At 33.8% G+C, this 23679-nt stretch overlaps 2 protein-coding genes across 6 annotated transcripts; both read left to right on the top strand.

Annotated features, from left to right (window-relative positions):
- Window positions 1–1051: 1051 nt before the first annotated feature.
- On the top strand, window positions 1052–22559 carry LOC132714940 (spindle and kinetochore-associated protein 1-like). 5 transcript variants are annotated; one of them, XM_060697874.1, is made up of 7 exons: window positions 1052–1087; window positions 10306–10466; window positions 11054–11146; window positions 15127–15224; window positions 16159–16359; window positions 17017–17186; window positions 19323–22559. In XM_060697874.1, exons 2-7 carry the CDS (start codon window positions 10347–10349, stop codon window positions 19478–19480), a joined length of 840 nt encoding a protein of 279 aa, XP_060553857.1. In that variant the 5' UTR covers window positions 1052–1087; window positions 10306–10346; the 3' UTR covers window positions 19481–22559. The 5 variants fall into 5 exon arrangements, with proteins under 5 accessions (XP_060553857.1, XP_060553858.1, XP_060553856.1 ...); XM_060697875.1 differs by lacking the exon at window positions 1052–1087 and adding an exon at window positions 4511–4609; XM_060697873.1 differs by lacking the exon at window positions 1052–1087 and adding an exon at window positions 4527–4604.
- Window positions 6438–10299, top strand: LOC132714939 (uncharacterized). Its single transcript, XM_060697870.1, has one exon. The coding sequence runs from the start codon at window positions 7534–7536 to the stop codon at window positions 8866–8868; it is 1335 nt and encodes a 444-aa protein (XP_060553853.1). The 5' UTR covers window positions 6438–7533; the 3' UTR covers window positions 8869–10299.
- Window positions 22560–23679: the final 1120 nt, after the last annotated feature.

The raw sequence follows: 23679 nt of genomic DNA, 5'->3' as shown, positions 1-23679 counted from the left end.
ATGGCACAAAAACACAATTATTTTTCACCCCCCACATGACAAGGGATACAGGGATACAAGGGTTACATAAGGTTACAGTGGGATACAGTGAATTTTCATCATGTTACTGTATCATGTATGACTGTATGACTCTCTGAGATTGACTAAAATGTACAAAATATTCCTGTATCCCTCTGTATGACCCTTGTGGTATTGTGTGTCCCCTGTATGACTGTATGACCAACAAAATTCATGCATCAAATATATTTTGGAAAAAAGAATACGTTTTCTATTTAAACACTTTGTAACCATAAGTAACCAATGTAACCCTTGTATCCATGTATCCCATTCTTAACAGGGGTGAAAAAGAATTGTGTTTTTAGGACATATCTATCCATATCTGTGCAACAAAATAGTACAAACAAGGTAAAAATTTAAAACATGGCTGACGAATCGAAATCACCTGTAAGAGATTGGAAATGAACATAGTATATTTACCTCAATGTTACAGGGAATTTTAAATACTGGTGTAGGCTAGGAAGAAAACCCCTGATTCTACAGTATGTCGTTTAACCCGGTTAGAACTATATCTATAGAAAGTAGTTCTTTTAATTTTTGAAGTGGTCCAGTTTAAGTTCTCTCTAGTTTGATTGGTCAAAAAGTTTTTGTGTGTCATTGGATGACTTTAAAAGTTGTTTTTTGTGTATTCTCAAAGAACTCATTTTTTGGCGGAAAGATTAAAAATGTACTACCCACAGGCAGTCAAAAGTTTTCAAAGTGGTGAATTTAAACAGTCTTACAACAGAATGAAGATTTCTGAAAAAAATAGATGGCTAACATGTTATTTGACATAGATAGTGTTGGTGTTTAAAGTTGAAGACAGTATATAACTCATCAGGAACAGTGGAATCGGTAATTATGCCTCAAATGTGACTGATTCACTATAGAACAAAGCATACGAAAACTCACTAGGCCGACTCCCTAAATAACGCACAAATATATTTAGTACTACGGAACCTATTTAGATACCGGCGAGATACGGAATATAGTCAAATTAGAGGGAGATAACTGTCATTGATGGCCATAAGAGAGACCCAAAATATCGGCGGTAGTTTTAAAACGGATAATTTTCTTTATTGATTATTATAGTTGTTATTTTGTATAATTTTAGGTTTCTTTATCTATGTTATACTATTGTGAAAAAATTAGGCTATTTTGGATTGGGAATTGGTCTGTCATTGCCCCACGGCAAATTACAGGGTGAAAATCCATGGAGATCACATGTCCCCAACCTTGATCTGTTCAGACTGTTGATAGCGAGCTCAACGAGCTGGCCCGAAGGGCCTGCTCGCAAAGCGAGCTTTACGGTAACGCGAGTACCTGCTAAGTGATGGTTTTGAAAACTTTCGTCCAAAGTACCGAATTTGGACACATCGCAACCTTTCGAATTTAAAGATAACGATAAAAACTGAGGAATTCTGACTGAAAACGGATGTGTAGACTGGTCACCCGCGCACGTCTATGGGAACCATAATTGGACAGGGAACCAGAATAACGGAAGCTGTGTATAAAATATCGAATGATAAAATGAAAATCGAAGGCGCCATTTTGTTTGAAATCTGATAAATAAAAACAATTTTTTGACGAATTTTGTTGTGAAAACTATCTAGAATGAAAGAAAATGGTCTAACTAAGAAAATTAATCCGAACACCAATATCTTTTATTCAGTCGTTAACGCTGTACAGACGTTTAAAGTATTGTTTACGTGACGTCACAATGTAGCGCCAAACAGCACGTGCAAAACAAACAAATCAAGTACGCTATTTTAATGTCGCAAACGTTTTAAGTTTTACATTTATTTCACTTTAAATAATCTTTATTTCGCTTGAAAAAATATAGAGTGAAATAAAATAAACAAAGTTTTATCAACGTTTTCAAAACTCGTTATTCATTTCACGACAGGGGCGGAGCCATATTTAACACAGTACGTGTGACGTCACACGCACTCGTTAATGCATTTGAAATAAAAATGAGCGATCATTTCATACATACTATTTAGTAAGGGTGTAACGGTTTACCGGTATACCGATATATTGCAATATGAAAAAATAAATTTCGAACCGCGTTACGATTTTTGGAAAACCGGTATTTTATAAAAATCATCATTTTCAATTAATTGCCTTCTAATTTTGTACAAATTTCACATAAAATCTTTAATTGGCAAATTTTGTTGGCGCCAACGTAAGATAAAAGTATCCAACAACTAGTACACTTAAAAGTCAATAAGCGGCCGCATAATTTACATAAGCGGCCCATATGTGAAAGGTCACACGCGACTAGTTTTCTTTATCAAATTGTGTGACACTTTTAACTTTCTATTTATTCCTTACATTTTTATTAAGTTTCTACTAAAAATATATACATATAATAATAATATATAAATGTCACTCCATCTTTACATCAAAACATATACACGACAATACGTATTGCAATATATTGCAATACGCTTCAGCAAAATGGCAATATATTGCAATACGGTTTTTGCTGTATTGTTACACCCCTACTATTTAGTACATCGAGCTCGCTTTGAGGCTTTGCCTGTTTCACATTAGCGAGCTCAACGAGCTGGCCCGAAGGGCCTGCTCGCAAAGCGAGCTTTACGGTAACGCGAGTACCTGCTAAGTGATGGTTTTGAAAACTTTCGTCCAAAGTACCGAATTTGGACACATCGCAACCTTTCGAATTTAAAGATAACGATAAAAACTGAGGAATTCTGACTGAAAACGGATGTGTAGACTGGTCACCCGCGCACGTCTATGGGAACCATAATTGGACAGGGAACCAGAATAACGGAAGCTGTGTATAAAATATCGAATGATAAAATGAAAATCGAAGGCGCCATTTTGTTTGAAATCTGATAAATAAAAACAATTTTTTGACGAATTTTGTTGTGAAAACTATCTAGAATGAAAGAAAATGGTCTAACTAAGAAAATTAATCCGAACACCAATATCTTTTATTCAGTCGTTAACGCTGTACAGACGTTTAAAGTATTGTTTACGTGACGTCACAATGTAGCGCCAAACAGCACGTGCAAAACAAACCAATCAAGTACGCTATTTTAATGTCGCAAACGTTTTAAGTTTTACATTTATTTCACTTTAAATAATCTTTATTTCGCTTGAAAAAATATAGAGTGAAATAAAATAAACAAAGTTTTATCAACGTTTTCAAAACTCGTTATTCATTTCACGACAGGGGCGGAGCCATATTTAACACAGTACGTGTGACGTCACACGCACTCGTTAATGCATTTGAAATAAAAATGAGCGATCATTTCATACATACTATTTAGTACATCGAGCTCGCTTTGAGGCTTTGCCTTTTTCATATTAATGTTATAGTGTGGAATTTATATAGGTGAGTCTGACCTAAATTTAGTGGCCTCATCCCTTTCAATCATTAAAATTTCATGACAACTAAATATAATAAACACTAACCTTTGTGTGCATACATGCCATAACGTCCCGGATGCCGGGATTGTCCCGGAAATCGGATGTCTGTCCCGGAGATGTCCCGGGCATCGATTTGATCCCGGAAAAAAAAATCATGATATTTTGCAAAATTTTCATAAATTTTCTTAAATCAAATCTCGCACATTTCACCTCTCGATCGTAAAACATATTCTGACCTGGTACACATAATACACGGGAACGTTGACACTTACAAGTTTACAATATACAGCCCCCCAATTATCGACTGTCGATTCCCCTCGGCAATAGCTTTCTTCATGCATCGGCAATTAACAGCGTTTAATGGTCGGGTTAATTAATGGTTTACGGCCCTTTACAATTATCGTTAATCCCCGATAATCATTAATTTTTAGATCAATCGCTAACTTGCCGAAAGTCTAATTATTACAAACAATGTAAATATATCTATCAAATAAAAAATTAAAGGTGTCAAATAAATCACCTTGCTGATTACAAACAATGTAAATATATCTATCAAATAAAAAATTAAAGGTGTCAAATAAATCACCTTGCTCAGCAAGGTGATTTATTTGACACCTTTAATTTTTTATTTGATAGATATATTTACATTGTTTGTAATAATATGCTGTGTTTGTTTTTATGACAGGAAGAATTGCATTACGTGACATGTAGTAATTATCACGACTTTAAGATATAACGGGTGAACAACATGGCTGCGCCCATTCACCGGGTTTATAATAAATAATAACTTAAAACTTACTTGCTTTTAGGGAATAATAAATGAAATAAAGAAGTACTATAAAAATGATAATTATGTCGACCTAAAAGACTACTTATAAAACTAGTAAGTTAACTATTTATCATTAAAATTCAGGAGGAAGTCGTCCTAATTAATAACGTTATATGATTGACACCCCCCCCCCCCCCTTTTCCACAACTGCCTACAACATCCATTATTGCCGCGATGAAAAGTGTCCCGGAAAGCTGTCCAAAAATTATGGCATGTATGTTTGTGTGAGAGGTCAAAATTAACAAGTTTGATTGGCTAACAAATAAATAACATCTCACTTTTTCACGTTTGGCGGGATTTGTAAAAAATATTCACTTCGGTCAGAGAAATTGTTTGAGAAGTATGGTCTCTGGAACCTGGGAACTTTCTCGTGCTTGTGTTTTATTTACATTCGTGATAAATCCTCTGCTTGAACAATTTTAGCGTTTTAAAACTGTTACTTTTATGTTTTGCAGTGCTTATTTAGTAATTCATTGTGCTTTGTGTATTTAAAATATTTTTTTTGTGTGTTTTTCTCCTTGTGTTTAGAGTAAATTTTTGTTTTTGAATTTTTTTCCCCCTCCAAAACATATCCCTTTGTTCACCCTCCAACCTGGTGATTTGCTTTCAGTAATAAGGGCAAGTTTAAAATTTAGAATATCTCATTCATATCAATAAAGGGGTTATTTTTTTTTCTTTTCTGTTGCACTGCACTTAATTGACTTATAACTTTTTATATAGTAATGCATGGTGAGAGTGATTAACAAATTTTAAAAGAAACTTTACAAGAAAACTCTGAATTTTCCTTCCAGTTATTTCCCTTGAATTGTGAAATATATATATTTTCACAGTAACAGGTTGTATAATAACAACTAAACTTGTATTTCAGATTTGCAGGTATAGTTTTTGAATTTTTATTAGTCCCCTACTGGTTTAACCGGAGGGGACTTTAGGTTTACCCTCCGTCCGTCTGTCTGTCTGTCCGAGTCCACAAAACTGGATCCCGCGATAACGCAAAAAGTACTGAAAATATTTTTATGAAACTTGATATATGGATAGATGGCAGTATGGAGATTATGTACGTCTTTTTTTTTTCTTCCTATGTTGAAAATTCTGGTTGCTATGGCAACAAATAGTCTGAAAATATGGCAAATTAAACACATAAACTGGATCCAGTGATAACTCAAAAAGTACTGAAAGTATTTTTATGAAACTTGAAATATGTGTAGATGGCAGTCTGGAGATTATGCACATCTTTTTCTTTTCTTCCTATGTTGAAAATTCTGGTTGCTATGGCAACAACCAGAATTTTCAACATATGGATCCAGTGATAACTCAAAAAGTACTGAAAATATTTTTATGAAACTTGAAATATGTGTAGATGGCAGTCTGGAGATTATGCACACCTTTTTCTTTTCTTCCTATGTTGAAAATTCTGGTTGCTATGGCAACAAATAGCCTGAATTTCAAGATTTCTGATTTAAATTTTTCAGCTTTTTCACTATATGTTCTTTATTTCTTAAGGTGTTTACTTCAAACTTTAAATATAAGTTTCTGGTCATCAACCACATCATATGTGACAAGGTTTATAACTCTAGCACAAAAAATATCAGTATTACCTCCCTTGAACTTAGATTTTTTAGGGGAAAAAATGTTGTCTTTTTTAAATAACTTCTTTATTTCCTAATGTATCTACTTCAAACTTCATATATATGTTTCTTATTATCACTCGACATTTTTGAGAAGGTTAAATACTCTAGCAAGACTTTTTCCAGAATTATGTCCCCCTTGAACTTAGATTTTTTTCGAGAAACTGGTATTTTCACTCCAACTTCTTCATTCCTTATAGGATTTACTTTAAAATCCCACATCGTAATAATATGACAAGGTTGTATAAACATAATTTCCTTACTAAGCATGGAAACTTAACACATTACTGTGACAAACTTATTTTATTATGTTTTGTGGTTGATATTTTCAAATACAGACTTCATCCTCAAATTCATTATAAATGGCAATACACAGGAGTGTATGACAATTAAAGAACTTTTTGAGGGACCGGTAGGGGACTACTGTATTGCCCGCAATACTATCAAATGCTTGTTTTAATTTGATACTTCTTTTTCAGGAATATTTATGTCTGTTGGGAAATTACAGAAGTACATCAATAGGCCATTTGAATTTAATGGTACATTGAAATCTAAACCTATACTTCTATCAGACAGCAAAGGCAGTTATATACATTCAAATTTTCGTAATTATTTGTAATTCATTTCGAATTCATTTATCGTGGTGGAGCCAGACTTGGAGACCAATATCACTGGTTAACAAGAAATTTAAAAAGTAGAGTTGAATTTTATGGTTCAGTTACTCTCTATATTTGGTTAGGTACTTGTGACCTTACATGTCGTGAAAGTGGCTCAAAATTTATTGTTTTACGACATGGGTCTGACTCTGAGTGTTTTAGTTATATGGTTTATTGGATTCAAAAATATGAAAATTTTGTTTCCAGATTTCCATCTGTGAGGATTATATGGTTAGATATACCTCCATATTCAATTTCCCTTTGGAATAAGAGTCGTTTTCATGGGAACTCAGAGCAGTTTAAGACTCAAGATTTTTTGTTTTTGTTTTTGTCAATGACTATTTAAAGTCAATTAATTCTAGACGTGGTTATTCGTCAATTGGTTTTAGGGCTGATCTTCTTCATTACAGAAAGAAAAGTTCTAAATCTTCCAACAGGTCATCCATTAATTTTAATTTATACAAGGACGGTATTCATCCAGGCTTAATTTTGTCTAAGTACTGGGCAAGGCGTTATGCACAAAGAGCAATTGTTGACTGTTCTTAGTGTTTGTTTTCTGGGGTGTGTCATTGGTGTGGTTGGGTGCTAGTAGGTAGGGATTGACCCAATCACTGTACTGGCTGCACTTTTGGCTCATTTTGGATGCAGATGCTGGGGTTGGTTGACATTGTTTAGAGTGTATTTGATAACTGTTTTCAGCATTGTACTGTATTTCAAATTACATACATGTACATTGCTACATTGTTTTTATATACATACTGTGATTTTTAAATTGTGTTGTTATAAATAAAGGTTGATTGTGAAATCTTTGCAAATTTCACATTTCTTGTTTAGTGTGTGTGTTATTTTGACACAATTAGTTGGTCCATTGGTTGTTTAGAATCTTCATTTACTGTTGTTTGTGTTTGAATATTTACTGTTTTTCGCCAACTGAACTATTTTTAAAGTGTTCTATTCTGTGTAGCTCATTTCTTTTATTTGAATAATGGCTTCTCAGGGTGCTGATGGTGGTCAATCTAAAAGTTTATCTCAAGTTATAGATGAGATAAATAAAGGTCAAGATTTTAGGGTTGTTTCTAAGACTGAATATGATAAATTTATTGATTTTCAAAAGTCTTCTTTCTCACAGAGTACACCTCATTTGAGTAGTAAACCTAATGTAGGAAGAGGTAGGGCTTCATTATTTGCTAATTTAGCTGACCATACTCCAGATAAGACACCGCATAGTTTATTTAGTAAACCACATAGTGTAAGTTTTCCTTTTCAGACTGTAGATGAATTATCTGTTGATGATCATTACAGTGATGATAATTACAATGAGGGGCACATTAAAAAGGATTCTTTTAACTCTACAATCCTTGGTGCTCACTACATTCCCAAACTTCCAATTTTTAGTGGTTCTGAAGATGTACCTAAGGGTGAGGTCAAGTTTGATGTTTGGCAATTTGAAGTCAAATGTTTAATAAGTGACAGCCATACTCCACAGTCCCTTATTCTTCAAGCTATCAGAAACTCTCTGAAAGGTCAAGCTAGGTCCATGTTGGTTTCTGTAGGAGAACAAGCAACTCCTTCAGATATTATCAATAAATTAGATGGTTTTTATGGAACTGTAGAAAGTGGTGAGGACTTGATGCAGTTGTTTTATAATGATTGCCAGAAACCAACAGAAACTATTGTTTCCTTTGGAGTTCGGTTAGAAGAAACTCTTTCTAAGGCAGTTCAAAAAGGTCACATTGATAATGTTGCGAAAGATTCGATGCTTCGCAACAAATTATGGATAGGTTTGTATGATAAGGACTTGAAAAGAACTACCCATCATTTGTACAATAATATTAAGGATTTTAGGTCTTTATTGCGTGAAATTAGGAAAGTGGAGCAACAAGAATTGGCAAGTGTAACTAGGTCAAATTCTTCTTCTAAACCTAAAGTGGTACAACAACAAGTAGGTCAAGTAGAAAATCAGAATGATTCAAATGCTCTGGTTTTAAAACAGTTACAAGAGCTTATGAACAGAATGAAGACATTAGAAACCAAAATGGAGTCTTCATCTGCAAGTAACCAGCAGCAATTCAGAAATAATAACTTTTCTGGTGGTTACAGTAGAGGTAGGTTTTATAACTACAATCAGAATAGGGGTAGATATAACAATTCTGGTCAGTATAGGGGCCAAGGTAGAGGTTATGGTAGAGGTTTTAGAAATGGAAGTAACAGAGGTAGTACCAATGGCCAAGGTATTACCCCTGATAGTTCAAAGGATGTTAAACCACAGCCTGATCCTTTAATAGTCTTAACTGTTGATAAGAAAAGAAAATGCTTATAAATTTGCATTTTGTTTACACTTACATTAATTATTGACGCAAGAGGTGATCTTGTAAGCCAAAGCACTTGGTAGATAATTTCAGTTGCACATTAGCTCTTGCGTAAAATGATGTTTGACTTTGAGACCAAGTCCCCCACCCCTCAACTGATACCCCTCAACTTTGGGTCAAGCCTAGCGGTAGCCCCTTGATTTTTTTTGTGTCCACTTAGGCTTCGAGTTGAATCAATGATCTGAGAAATAATTGTTAATGGTACATAAACAGATACAATTTTAAACTAAGTGTTAATATTTTCAATAAACTAGATCTATTCTGCTAATTATAGAAATTAGAATTGACCGTTTTGGGAATATTGACCTTTTCGAAAACCTAGCTAAACACCGTTTTCCGGTACGTTACCATTTTAGCTCTGGGGAATTACACCAAATGAAGTACATAACACAGTTACAAGATATGCCTATTTTTCTATCATTATTTAACTGTTTTAGGTGAAATAAATTGATGTTTTTGAAAATTATCAATATTTGTTTCATATCTATTGCAAATTATTAAATTATTAAAAATAAATAGTTTATAACGAAAATAAATAAAAATCAAACAGACGTAGTGGAATCTTCCATATTAAATAAGGTTATTTTCTGCGTAAACTTGTGTATTTACTTTATTTTTTTATGGAATTATTCATACAATGATATTTAATTATTTTCATATAAAGAAATAAGTGTTTTATTTCAGTTTAATTTTAAAAAAAGGCCGAAAACATTGACTTCGCTATTACACTCCATTAGGTGAATTCCCCAGAGCTATGTACAGAAAGTACCGGAAAACGGCGTTTAGCTGGGTTTTCGAATTTGTGAATTGACTCACAGACCTACAGTACAGGTACCATTTTGGTGAAAATGGTTTTGTCAAACTACTGGTTCGGCAAACTAATGTTATACAATAAAAAAGTTTGTGGTTTCGGCTGTGACGGTAGATTCTGTCCCAGGTTTCGGCTAAGCACAGATTTATATTACAATATACAATGTATATCTGTGGCGAACTGAATTTAAAGTGTTAAAAATATCTATTGAAGGCCTATATGATATAAAGGCTATATTGGACACGCCAATAGTCATACATGAAGGTGTTAATTTGTGGTTTAACATGCAATTTCATGCAATTAAAGACAAGCTCTTTGAAAATTTGAACTTTTACTTTATTCAATATTTTCTTTAGTATAATAACTTTAAAATATTCAGAATCTGTCACACTTTTTCATATATTAAGTTCACTGAACTGGTAGTTCACCAAAACCACTATAATTGGTACCATTATAACTGGTTAAAACTGAGTTTGAACTGTCAGACTGTAATACATTCAGTAGAAAGAAATGGACCAAAAATGATATTCCATACTTCAGAAATGTGAAAATTTATTAGAATATCTTTTTTTTTCAGGAAATATATAAATTAAAAACTGAACACACTTGACCTAAAGAATGGATTCAAAAAACCTGCAGGAACTCTCCGAACATTTCACAACAAAATTAGATGGAATTGGAACATTACTCAACCTTCGGGATGCTTGCCAAGACCACACATGCATTGAACAGCTACAGGTAACAAGGACTAAGTTTTGACCCTTTTCAGATTGCTTATGCATGATTGCCCATATACAATTTTTAGTTCACTGTTCTGGAGATTATCATCTTTGCCTGGCACTGCCATAATTGATCAGATGTAACACTTGGTTAAACAAAGGTCTTCCTTGAAATATATCTCATTATCAGCAGAAGCAATTAAGGCATTTAAATATCAAATTTTTATCATGTTCATCTTAATGATTTTTAGGTAATGTTAATTTTTTTCAGAAATACTCATTTACAAAATCACTCGGCAAGCTAAAAGTTTTGATTTTAAAGATAGATTATAGGTTGTGTTATTAGGTTAGAAAATATGGCAATCAAAGATTAAATGAAAATCTTGATTGACAGTCTTTTTGTTATTTAATCTCCTAGATATATGCTTACACAAGCATGTGAGATAAAAGCTACCATAAATAATAGTCTTCCCACATATGAGTTATGTAGAGCCATCATGGTGCTCTTGTCTTACGGTTAAGCAAGATGACCATTCTGTAATAAAATTTGAAGTTTAGAAATTTAACGACATTGCAATAATAATTCTATTCTTTTATCTTTTATAGGCTTTACAGACTGAGCTTAGAACACAAGAAAAAAATGTATCATTGCTAAGGAACCAGCTTGCTGCCAAACAAGAAAGTCTTAAAAGAATAAAGGTAGGAGTTTTTATTCTTACCATGTTAAATATCTTTAATGGACTTTTCCATCTTTTGGATGTAGACAAAACCATTCATCATGTTTTAAGAGCAATTTCAAAGTATATAATGACAGAATAGCAAGCAATGCAGACCATGATCAGATGTCACAGATCTTTTGTCTGTACTGGTTGTGTGGGTAGAATCTGTTACCTACAGCAGGTTGAGTGTTAAAATGTTGTCAGATCTTTCACAGTCTTTGGGGTTAAGTAAATATTTAATTCAAAAATGGTTATACTTACTGATTTGGAAGAAGCAAAATTGTCTGGTTTTGCATGATAAATTATTGTCATTCTATTATATTGTTTGTTTGAAAAGACAATTGTCATTGGATGGCTATGATTTTTTATTCATTTTAATAGTTGTTTTTTTCCAGAGGATATTACACATTCATAAATGTTGTTTTTCACAAAAAAGGCCAAATCCTTGTAAATATACTTAAAAGGCAGGCTGGTTGGGGGAAATATTCACAATTTAAATTTTTTTACAGTAATTTTATCAATTGGAAAAGGCCTGTATACACACAAAAGAAAAAAATCACTGATTATATATATTCTAATGTTTTTGCAACTAATATTGTTAAATGTTATCACTGTGAATATCAGTGAGGGATAATTAATATCTTACTGTTTGAAACTGAGTGAAACTTTGTCAGTTGCAACAGCAATTTTTTCAACCTATGGGCAGTGGCTTTCTGACGGGGAATATTATACAATTATTGACTAGTGTGCCATTGAATATGATGTGATATTCACCAGCAGATGACATATTGACAGAGGCGATAGCAGAGGTCAATATGACTTTCTGCTGGTGAATATCACATCATATTTCAGTGTTTTTTTCTTTATATAACTACTACCCTAAAACGGTACCATTCCCAATAGAAAATAGACATTAAAATTCCCAATTTCCAATGTTAAATTCTCAAAATGGCTGTTCAAAATGCCCACAAGGCCAAGTGATTTTTCTAAAATCATTTAAATCCAACATTCTCATTTAAATAACACTCAATAGTTCTATTTCAGCTGTTAGCTATCTTTATTCATGATGTCTAATCTCATTTGTAGCTGAAAAAATGCATAAAAAAAATTCCCAATTTTAGTCAAAATAACGCTTTTTTTCCCAATCAGTCTGGTACCGGCACCATTCCCAAAGTAGAGAAAAAAACGCTGTATTTAATGGTTCACTTGTCAATAATTGTTTTTTATGCCCCCATTTCGAAGAAAAGGGGGTATATTGCTTTGCACTTGTCGGTCTGTCGGTCCGTAGACCAAATGGTTTCCGAGTGATAACTAAAGAACCCTTAGGCTTAGGAACAACAAACTTGGTATGGTGATTGGTCATGACCAGTAGATGACCCCTATTGATTTTGGGGTCAAAGGTCAAGGTCACATTGACCTTGTAAGCAAAAGCAGTTTCCGATCAATAACTAAAGAATGCTTCGGCCTAGGAACTTCAAACTTGGTATGGTGATTGGTCATGATCAGTAGATGACCCCTATTGATTTTGGGGTCAAGGCGTCAAAGGTCAAGGTCACATTGACTTTGAAAGCAATAACGGTTTCTGATCAATAACTAAAGAACCTTAAGGCCTAGGAACTTCAAACTTAAATGGTGATTAATCATGATCAGTAGATGACCCCTATTGATTTTGGGGTCAAGGGGTCAAAGGTCAAGGTCACATTGACCTCTTTGGTAAAAACGGTGTCCGATCAATAACAAAAGAACCCTTAGGCCTAGGAACTTCAAACTTGGTATGGTGATTGGTTATGACCAGCAGATGACCCCTATTGATTTTGGGGTTAAGGGGTCAAATGTCAAGGTCACATTGACTTTGTAGGTAAAAACGGTTTCCGATCAATAACAAAAGAACCCTTAGGCCTAGGGACTTCAAACTTGATATGGTGATTGGTCATGATCAGTAGATGACCCCTATTGATTTTGGGGTCAAAGGTCAAGGTCACATTGACCTCTTAGGTAAAAAACGGTTTCAGATCAATAACTAAAGAACCCTTAGGGCTAGGAACTTCAAACTTGGTATGGTGATTGGTCATGACCAGCAGATTACCCCTATTGATTTTGGGGTTAAGGGGTCAAAGGGCAAGGTCACATTGACCTTGTAGGTAAAAATGCTTTCCGATCAATAACTTATGAACACTTAGGCCTAGGAACTTCAAACTTGGTATGTTGATTGGTCGTGACTAGCAGATGACCCCTATTGAGTTTTGGGTCAAGGGGTCAAAGGTCAAGGTCACATTGACCTTGTTAATAAAAACGGTTTCTGATCAATAACTTAAGAACGCTTAGGCCTAGGAACTTCAAACTTGGTATGGTGATTTGTCATGACCAGCAGATTACCACTATTGATTTTGGGATCAAGGGGTAAAGGTCAAGGTCACATTGACTTTGTAAGTAAAAACGGTTTCTGATCAATAACTAAAGAATGCTTCGGCCTAGGAACTTCAAACTTGGCAAGGTGATTGGTCATGACCAGCAGATGACCCCTATTGATTTTGGGGTCAAAGGTCAAGGTCACATTAACCTTGTAAGTTAAAACAGTTTCCGATCAATAACTAAAGAACCCTTAGGCCTAGGAACTTCAAACTTGGTATGGTGATTAGTCATGACCAGCAGATGACCTATTGATTTTGGGGTCAAGGGGTCAAAGGTCAAGGTCACATTGACCTCTTAGGTAAAAACGGTTTCCGATCAATTAACTAAAAACACTTAGGCCTAGGAACTTCAAACTTTGTATGATGATTGGTCGTGACCAGCAGATGACCCCTATTGAGTTTTGGGTCAAGGGGTCAAAGGTCAAGGTCATGACCAGTAGATACTTGATAACCCTTATTAATTGTTTGATCACTGGGTCAGAAGTTATTCATAAGAACCTTATCACATGACTAATTGGCTGCCGATAGGGGGCATACATGTTTTACAAACATATCTTGTTTTATTATATGAAAAGGCTATAAAAGTTTAAAGAAAATCACAGTAAATACAACCTTATACATGTACAACTTTTGTCTGTTTTGTTGAAGCGCGGGAAAAAGATGCACATGGAAGGTGTGCAACAACTACGCTAACAATGCGCATACAAAAGTAATTCAAGTTTATACTCATGATTGCGGTGTAACTTTTCTCTTAAATAGTAATGAATTGATATTTTAATCGAGAAATATACCATAAAGAACAAAACGCAACAATTATATTTTCAATAACCACGTGTAATTAACAGTCAACGATATATGGTCATTGAATATTAGTCTCAAACTATTTTTAGACTGGGAAAATCCAATTTAGCCAGTGAATATGATACTTCACCCAGTGAATATGATTCTATAAAAAGTTCTTACGACTTCTGTTTGGACCAATGAGATTGAAGCTATATTAAGATCATATAATAAAGCATGATAAACCAGAAATGGGTGGGGGGGGGGGGGCAATCTGAAATATAATTTAAACAACTGAAAACATTTAATAAAATTTTCAAATTGATTCAATTTAACATGCATGGTACATAGCAGAGACTATCTTTTATCTATAGGGTCAGCTTTCTGTCTTTCAGTCAATTAAATCTATCAACTAGCTGAAATAAGTCAGCTGCTTTTAAATCATGTTTCTAGTGAAGAAGTGCACAGCACAATTAAGGGAAAATACAGCAGTTTTAGGGGAAAATATATCTATTTTGGGCTAGGGGAAACAGCCTTTATTCAGCTATAAAAGTACAAGAAAAAAATCACTGAACAGAATCTACAAAGACCACTTTTACAGTTTCCCCTTAGTGGCCTTTGTTGAGAAGTTTGACTGTATAGTGCAAAGGCTTTTTGAATAGAGGCAGGTCGACACAGCACACAGGTGGCTTCAATGCTTTAATAAAATCTAAGGAAATCCTTTTATATATATATATATATATAAATATTATGATATTACACATTTCAGTGTTTAAATAGCATAATGATTGAATGGAAGAAGAAACTTGAATATATGGTTGAAAATATTCCGGAGAGATTACCTACACGTAAAAAGAACATTCCATGGTAGGTTTTATTATTTATATTTGAATATTATCAATACACCCATAAACAATTTCCGAACTACAGGCAGGCTATTCTTTTCAGTAGTTTTTCAAGTAAAGTTAACCAGTTGGGTATCTCGCTGTATAAATCATATGTAAAATGGTCTGACATATGGCAGGTTTAACTGTTAATTTATATACTTTATTGTCAAAACATGTGTTGAAGTATAAATTGTGACAAAGCTAGGGTCAAAAGATTTCCATTGGTGTAGTAAATTTTAAAATCAAACTTTAAATCACAACAAACTAGCAATTTAATAACGGTTTAATTTGTATTGTTTTAGCATAAGAAATATCGATTTTACTAGAAGACAAGGGAAACAACTTGTATTTATTCATTTGATATACCTCGGTTGTTTATCATATGTAGTTCATATAGAAAGTGTTGATGGGTGTATTAATTTATGCTCCCCAATACTGTATAGTAGTGTATATAGTTGCTTCTCCAGATGTAGTGTTCTTGTTTTAAATTTGATATACGCAATTTGCAACATTCTCACCTATTTCGCCATTATTGATGGGAGTCCCACAACCATGAACAAATTATGTTACATAAAAAGAGTCGGTCCAGCGAAATTAAATCTTTTACATTATGTGAGAAAGCTATACAACTAGCCTATGGAAAGTCGAACGGTGGTTGTACTTAGACACTCACTCTTGCATGGGTCGCAGCTGGTTGCACTTAGATACCCCCTCTTGCATTGGTTGCAGCTGGTTGCACTTAGATACCCCTACCCCTCTTGCATGGGCCGCACCTGGGGTCTTCCTCCCCCATCAAATCTACATAGTCAGCATATCAGCATAACCTTAAAAGTGTCGGTTAACTTAAAACACAACAAACATGTATCATATGAAGTACAAGTTTCTTGAAACACTTCTGTATAATTGTATTTCAGTGATGAGCTGGCAACCACAGCTAAAGGTCCGGTGATGGTTGTGAAGGCATTGACTCATAGTGAAGCTGCTACAGAAACAAAATGTGAACAGCAGGGAGCTTCTCAACAACAAGAAGCGAATCAACAAACTGGGCGGCTAGAAAACACATACTTTCCTGAGATAGAATTCTTAACAACAGAGGAATTCGAACAGGTTCCAAAGTGGGTATTATTTTGGTACCAGTATTGGAAAATGTAGAAATGCCATTATGCCAATCTCAGATCTGTTTGTCAAAGGGTTTGCAACTATCTATTATTGATTTCAGGGATTTTAATTTCATACATGTTTAATAATCAGGATTGGAAATTTCTGCTAGCATATTCGCAAAATGGGAATGAATTTTGAAAAATTGCAAGTGATTTCATCTTACATTGGCAATTTTTTTTAAGTTGTTTTGGTAAATGAAAATAGAACGTGTGAGCTACATGTATGCAGTGCCTGCATTGACAGGATGTTATTTCAATTTGACAACTAACCTAGGCAATATGAGCAATTGATTTTAATATCAATCACTTTTAGTTCCAGTAGATTATGTCCAATTTGAATAAAAGAATGACTAAATTATGTATTGGAAGCTGCGTTCCCTATTACAATTGGTCTTTTCTTTAAAAATCTGCCAGTTCTTTTAATGACATTATTATATATATCATATTGTAACCACCTATAGTGTCTACTTTGTGTGAATTTGAAACATGTTTATTTTATATTTACAAAGAGACTGTGTAGGAATTATAAATACTTACAAATATAAAATTTGAGCATAGCATATCTTTTAAGCATTGTGTATTAATATCAATTTCTTTCATTTACTGTAACAGATACATAAAGGGTCGCATAACATACGACAGTGTGAACAAATTCATTGAAGGAATGAATAAATCCTATAGAGCCAAATACAAACTTCTTAAACAGAAAAAGGCGACGTTAAATTATGCAAATAGGAAGAGGTGTGAAGCTTACAAGGCCCAGGAAACAATAGAAACTAAGGGTATGGGTTTTGTAAATAGCCAAATTGTTTGATTTTTCAAATTTCATACAAAATTGTATCAAACTAGCATAGCATAGCTGAATGTTTAGTAATGTGTCATAAAGGTAGGAAAGGTGTTAACAAAATAGTATTTTGACTTATACATACATACAAAATGCTAATTAGTCCCCTACCGGTTTGCCGGAGGGGACTTTAGGTTTACTCTTTGTCCGTCCGTCCGTCTGTCCATTCATCTGTCCGAGCCAACATTTGATTATTATGAGCTTCATTCCGTAGTTAAATAAAAAACATAAACTCATAAAATTCAAATTAAGAGCTATTTTTTTGTTTTTAAGAGCTTATTTTGGTAATGGACATTGGTCCAGGTGGTGTTTACAAGCTCATTTGCCTCATAAACATCAAATTTTGGTATGTCCGTCCGTCTGTCAGTCTGTCAGTTCACAAAACTGGATCCCGGGATAACTTGAAAAGTACTGAAAATTTTTTTTATGATACTTGGTATATGGATAGATGGCAGTATGGAGATTATGCACGTCTTTTTCTTTTCTTCCTATGTTGAAAATTCTGGTTGCTATGGCAACAAATAGGCTGAAAATATGGCAAATTTTACACATAAACTGGATCCAGTGATAACGCGAAAAGTACTGGAAATATTTTTATGAAACTTGACATATGGGTAGATGGCAGTCTTGAGATTATGCACCTCTTTTTCTTTTCTTCCTATGTTGAAAATTCTGGTTGCTATGGCAACACATAGACTGAAAATATGGCAAATTTTACTCATAAACTGAATAAAGTGATAACTCAAAAAGTACTGGAAATATTTTTATGAAACTTGACATATGGGTAGATAGCAGTCTTGAGATTATGCATGTCTTATCTGTTCTTTCTTTTTTGAAAAAAATATCAGTTGCCTTGGCAACAAATAGGCTTAAAACATGGCAAATATTACAATATTTCTGATTAGTCAAAAAGAGCTGAAAATTTTTATGAAATTGCATCTTTAATTCAAGAGTTATCACCTCTTTAAGTATTTTGCTTTTAAAATGTTATATTTTGGTAACAGGGATGTTTCAAATATTAACTTTAGAGTGTCATTCAGTCCATCTGTCTGTCTGTTCATAAAAATTGTTTCCTGTGATCACTTTTAAAGAACTTTTCCAACAAATTTACTTAAAATAGAGAAAATTGAAACATTAGTTAATGGCCAATGGCCCTTCAGAATGTTGATGGGGTTCTAACCAGTAGGGGACTTATGGATTGCTTGCAATTCTATGATAATTGCTTGTTCACTATGGATATACCAATTGCCAACAAAGCAAAAGAAGCAATAGATAGGTAATTTATGCGGCAAATTGGCATTTTAAGGAAACTGTAACAAGAAATGAAAAATAAAAAGCTTGTGCATAATAAGCAATTTAGCATTACTGAGACATTATGGGCCTTTAAGAGAAATTCACAAATGTAGTTTGTAGTTCTGTTACATCACACATAACAATAAATAAGTCTGGGCTCATTTTGATAACATTTATCAATGCCTTAAGCCTCAGCCTTCCAAACAAATCTATTTACATGTATTTCTCATTTTCTGATATATTACAATTATCAAAATTTGAAGACAAATAATAGAAAGAGCATTGGCACACAAGGCTATCTGATTTTTACGAAGGTGCATAGCCTCTTTCTCAAATGTATCGTAGGCAAAAAAAGCAACACATTCCCTGTTGTCACAATAAGAAACCCCAGGATAAATGAACCAATGTACAAGCATCTTCATACGATTTTTCTATCATCCCTTTCCCTGTCGTCACAATAAGTAAACTTCAGATAAGTATAGCCAATCAACTAGCAAGCTTTTTTTTTTATCCCTGACAATGTGGTAACTGGAGTGCTGGTAAGTAATACTCGATTCCAGTTTACACGCTGTACTATTATACGATTTAACTCATGCACATTTTCAACAAAAAGATCTCTAAACTATGATACAGTACAGTTGTAATATATCTTAGCATTTATTACACTTAAGCATTTATTATACATGTACTTTTACTTATAAAAAAAGACATACACATAATGTAGATTTTTTTTTCTATTCATTCAGGTGTATGATTCATAAAATCAATGTTTTTTTTTCAGGATGTTATTTCATTGTTGATGAGGATCTTAAAGACACAGGTGGTTTGAAGATCGATAATGTGGCTCGTTCTACATTGACGATTATACGGCATTGTGGGAGATGTAGAGAAGTACACGGGGGACGTATCACAAGATATGTTTACGTAGACAACTATTAGTTTGAGAGGGAGAGAATGGTTCCATTTCTATCAAAGCAAAGAGAAAAAACTGTTGTTGTATGGTACCTCATAACAAGATAATTTTGTTCTATACAGAGTCTTTGTAGAGATAAATTGTTTATTATAGTGACATGTGTTAACAACATACAATATGAACATATTTTTACAAAATAGAATAAAGCAACACTCGTCCACATGGGCTTATAAGTCACCTTAAATAACAGACTAAATTAAGCACATGTGATCAAATGCTACGGTGTATTGTCAGCTGAACATGTTAAGCATATGATGACAAATATAAATGTAGATATATAATATATACATGTATGTTAATAATTAAAAAGAATTTGTATTTGAATAAGAGATATGTAAACTTTGAAAGGGTATCATTCTACTAAGTCATTCAATTATACTGTATTAATTTTCTATATAAGAACATGCAGTTATATTAAATGTACAGAGAAAGGATTTGACCAGAATTATTAATGATATTGGATACAAAAAAAAGTTTAAGGATGATGTTTAAACTTATGCTTTTTAATGAGATACTAAAATACATCTATGAGATATTATGTCATACCCCACTGTTTGAAGCTGAAAGAAATATAGAATTTAGGGTCTCATTCTGTTCATTGTAAAACATAAGAAAAGATCGCGCAAAATGTATAATGATATAATTTTGTTATTTGGCATCATTTTGGGTAATGTCTGGCATTTTTTTTTAATGAAAAAAGTATAGATGTTTTACTTGTGTATAGTAGTTTAGAAAATATTAAGAATTTCTCAATGAGATATTGTCAAGAATTGCATGGGGTTGCTTGTTTTCAATGTATTACTAATACTGGTATATCCATATCATATTTCTTAATATTTTACATGATTAATATAAAACCTTATGATGTTAGCAGCTCTATGTGATGAAATATGTTACATCAGTTGAAAAATGAGCCGCCTCACGACAAAACAAACATAGTGCATTTGCGACCAGTCTGATCAGGATCCATGCTGTTCGCTATCAGTTTCTATATTTGTTAAAAGGTTTAAAAGCGAACAGCATGGATCCTGATCAGACTGTGCAGATGCGCAGGCTGGTCTGGATCCATGCTGGTCGCAAACACATTATGTGGTTTTGTCGTGACGCGGCTCATTAATCTCAGACTGCTTGAGATGGTTGTTTATCTTGATACCATGTTTTGTTTATACAGCAATTATTTTAGATTATATGAAGCTATAAAATTATAGATACTCTCTCAGATCTGCTCCTGGAACCAACCAGTACTGAGCATTGGGTGTAAAGTTTCTTGCTAAATGTAACAAGGGCTTGTCTCTGATTGGGTTTGAACCCTTGCGGATAGTGATCCTTGGTTTACTAGTCCAACATGTTAACCACTTGGTCATGTCGACACTGTTCTAAATAGTTTTTATGTACCTATGACACTAGTTTGTTTTTACTTGGATTCTGATGAATATTACTTTATTTTATGTAAGCACTTAATCCTAAATATCATTTGTCTCCCATGGCTATTTCATAAGTAGTTGGTCCTTTGAAGAGAAGTTGGTGATGACCTTGTATCAAGGCGAGATGACCAAAACGTGTTAAACATAAAAAATATGTGACTACAGGGTCTTTCAAATATTTATATATATATGATTATTTAATAAATGCATTTATACTTTCATCTGGTGTTTGTTACACGATCTCGATGTATATTTAATTATTTATAAGGATAAATGAGCATGCAGTGCTCATGTGAGCTTTTAAAGATCGATGCGTATCTGTTGTCAAGTCTATCTGGGACCCAAAATTTTGATTGATTGTACAAAAGAAGCTACAAAGTTTTTATTTGAACCAAAATGCGCTGAAGTTTATTCAGTTGAACTTAGTTCATTTCATAAAGCACCCTGATACCATCATGTCTGACTCCAGAGTTGTCGCCCCTTACAGACCCTAAACAAAAAATTGTCTAAGTGTAACAGAAGATCTACGATGTAATTTGAAGATCTCGTGCATTCCCGAGTTGTGGCCCCTTAAAGAGTGGAATAGGTATAGTAATTCAAATTTTAGTTTTTATTTAGACTATTCAGAGAATAAGGAGATCTCTAGTGATCATGCACCCAGGCGTCGGCTTTCACACCGGTTAAGTTTCTGCATTCAGATATTGTCCAGCATTATATTTCTTATAATGGGCATTCATCAAGGTGCAGCATGCATAAGCACCTGTCTTTTTTCAGATGAAGTCAGTAGATGAGTTTACTACCAAAGAAGATAGCAAATACTTTGAATAATGCACTAGACGATTGTAAACCCGCTGTCGCCTTTTTATCACACGCGTGGTAGTAAAACGCGACCCCGGCCCCATCGTTTAAGGGATATTTAGGGCACCAGGCCTTGCATAGCTGAGAAGCTCTCATGATAAAAGTCCCCGTTTGTTGTCCTCATATTGTAAGTGGGACATATAAAACTAAAAAAAAAAAGAAAAAAAACAAAACAAAACAAACAAAAAAACATCGACTTGATCATGCAGTACGGGGATAAACTTGAGGCAAAAGTGTTAATTTCTCAGCTATCTTTGCTTTTCATTTGGGATTTGGGACAAGGGTTACATTTGGGATCAGGGTTACATTGGGATTTTGTGACCAGGGTTACATTTGTCCTGGTGCACGGATAGTTAATTATCATAGACTTTGCTTTCATATAATATACATACTCAGCTTGCATAAATTACTAACACTTTGTACAATAGTTAAAATTTTTAATTTCATTTATTATAAATTTTTTTACATATAAAAATTGCAAAACAGTTGAGAGAATAAATGTCACGCACTTGTTGGTACTTAAATTTGATTGAAATAGTAGTTAAAACACATCGGGTATATTAATACATCGTATAGTATAAAAATGCTTTAACTATATGAAAGATACATTGTACAAGTAATTCGATTGGTTAATAATTCCATATTTTATTGATCTTAACATTTTTAATGACATTAACCAACTTTGTTTTACTTTTAAGCCTTTACATTTATACTATAACAGTTTTCACTTTTTGCACGTGATACACTATATCATAAGGACGACCTTAGTAAACAGTTTATTTGCAAATGCGGATTTGATGATCAGAATTGTGGTGTATGTAAAGATGTGTTTTCAATCAAAGTCCTAGCCAACCTGGTTCGGGTCAACATGTCGGGCTATTTCAGCCTGGAACTGGATACATCCAAGGTTGTCGGGGTTGGTCGGATCGTCTTTTACGGATATTGTCACTCTGTATTTTCCCTTAAACAGAAAAAATAATGTTTTGAAGGAAAACCCACATATTTCGCTCACTTAAATGAATTACTGTTAGTGACACGTTTTTATACATCATGTTCTGATATATTTAAATATAGTAGTAAGTAAAATAGTTTTCAAATTTCTGAGCCTGTGACAAACTATTGGGAAAGGCAAATGAAGATTGGCACCGCGTTATCTCGGTTCACTAATGATAACGACATAAATATAAGAATTATAAAGCACTAAAACATGATAAATGTTCCTTGTGCAGTGCTGAAATAAATAGTATAATAGTATTTAACTAAAATAAATAAAATGATATTTATCGATCGCTCACGTCCCAATTGGACGCTGACACCGGGTGGCTTATCTAGTAGATAGTTGCCTGTCCCGGTTATATTATGTCCCACAAAAAAAAACAAAAAACTTACTTGTGAAATCAGACTAAGACTAGATGGTAGAGATTGTAGAGTAAGAGACTCATTGTTAATAACCACTGACTCGGGACTTATTGGGCATTGGGCTTTATTGGGCATTGGGCTTTGTGTCCTAACGCCTTCAACAAAATTGCATCGATTTGTTGGCCAAAATCCTGGGATACGACGGATGATCCTTTCAGTATATTGTCCAATATTGTGCAAGAATCAATATTTTGGCTGTAAAAAGTAAATATTTAATTATTTTACTTATAATCGCTTTTCTGATTTCTCTGTGAGACTTCTAGTTCAAACGTGCTTGGTGCCTTGATATATCCAAAATTGAATATTAAGTTATGCACATTCACAATAATAAAAAACATAATAATGTTATTTCCCTTAACCACTACATCCGACAGGAAGAAACAAAACAACTAACTTCATTGTATTTTTTGGTCTCGCAGTGGGACTGACTGGCTGACTGACCGACCGTGTATTTCAATTCCGTA

The sequence above is a fragment of the Ruditapes philippinarum genome, unplaced genomic scaffold (genome assembly GCF_026571515.1).
Source record: "Ruditapes philippinarum isolate M1 unplaced genomic scaffold, ASM2657151v2 ctg2140_1_1_1_1, whole genome shotgun sequence".
Taxonomy (NCBI): Eukaryota; Metazoa; Mollusca; class Bivalvia; order Venerida; family Veneridae; genus Ruditapes; species Ruditapes philippinarum.
This window is presented reverse-complemented; position numbering and strand designations above follow the sequence as displayed.

What these genes read in the sequence shown, in the direction of transcription:
- LOC132714939 (XM_060697870.1), top strand. Translation starts at nt 7,534, where the DNA reads ATGGCTTCTCAGGGTGCTGATGGTGGTCAATCTAAAAGTTTATCTCAA.
- LOC132714940 (XM_060697874.1), top strand. Translation starts at nt 10,347, where the DNA reads ATGGATTCAAAAAACCTGCAGGAACTCTCCGAACATTTCACAACAAAA. An exon ending in AAAGTCTTAAAAGAATAAAG is followed by an intron (nt 11,147 to 15,126) that starts GTAGGAGTTTTT and finishes TACACATTTCAG; the next exon opens with TGTTTAAATAGCATAATGAT. An exon ending in CGTAAAAAGAACATTCCATG is followed by an intron (nt 15,225 to 16,158) that starts GTAGGTTTTATT and finishes ATTGTATTTCAG; the next exon opens with TGATGAGCTGGCAACCACAG.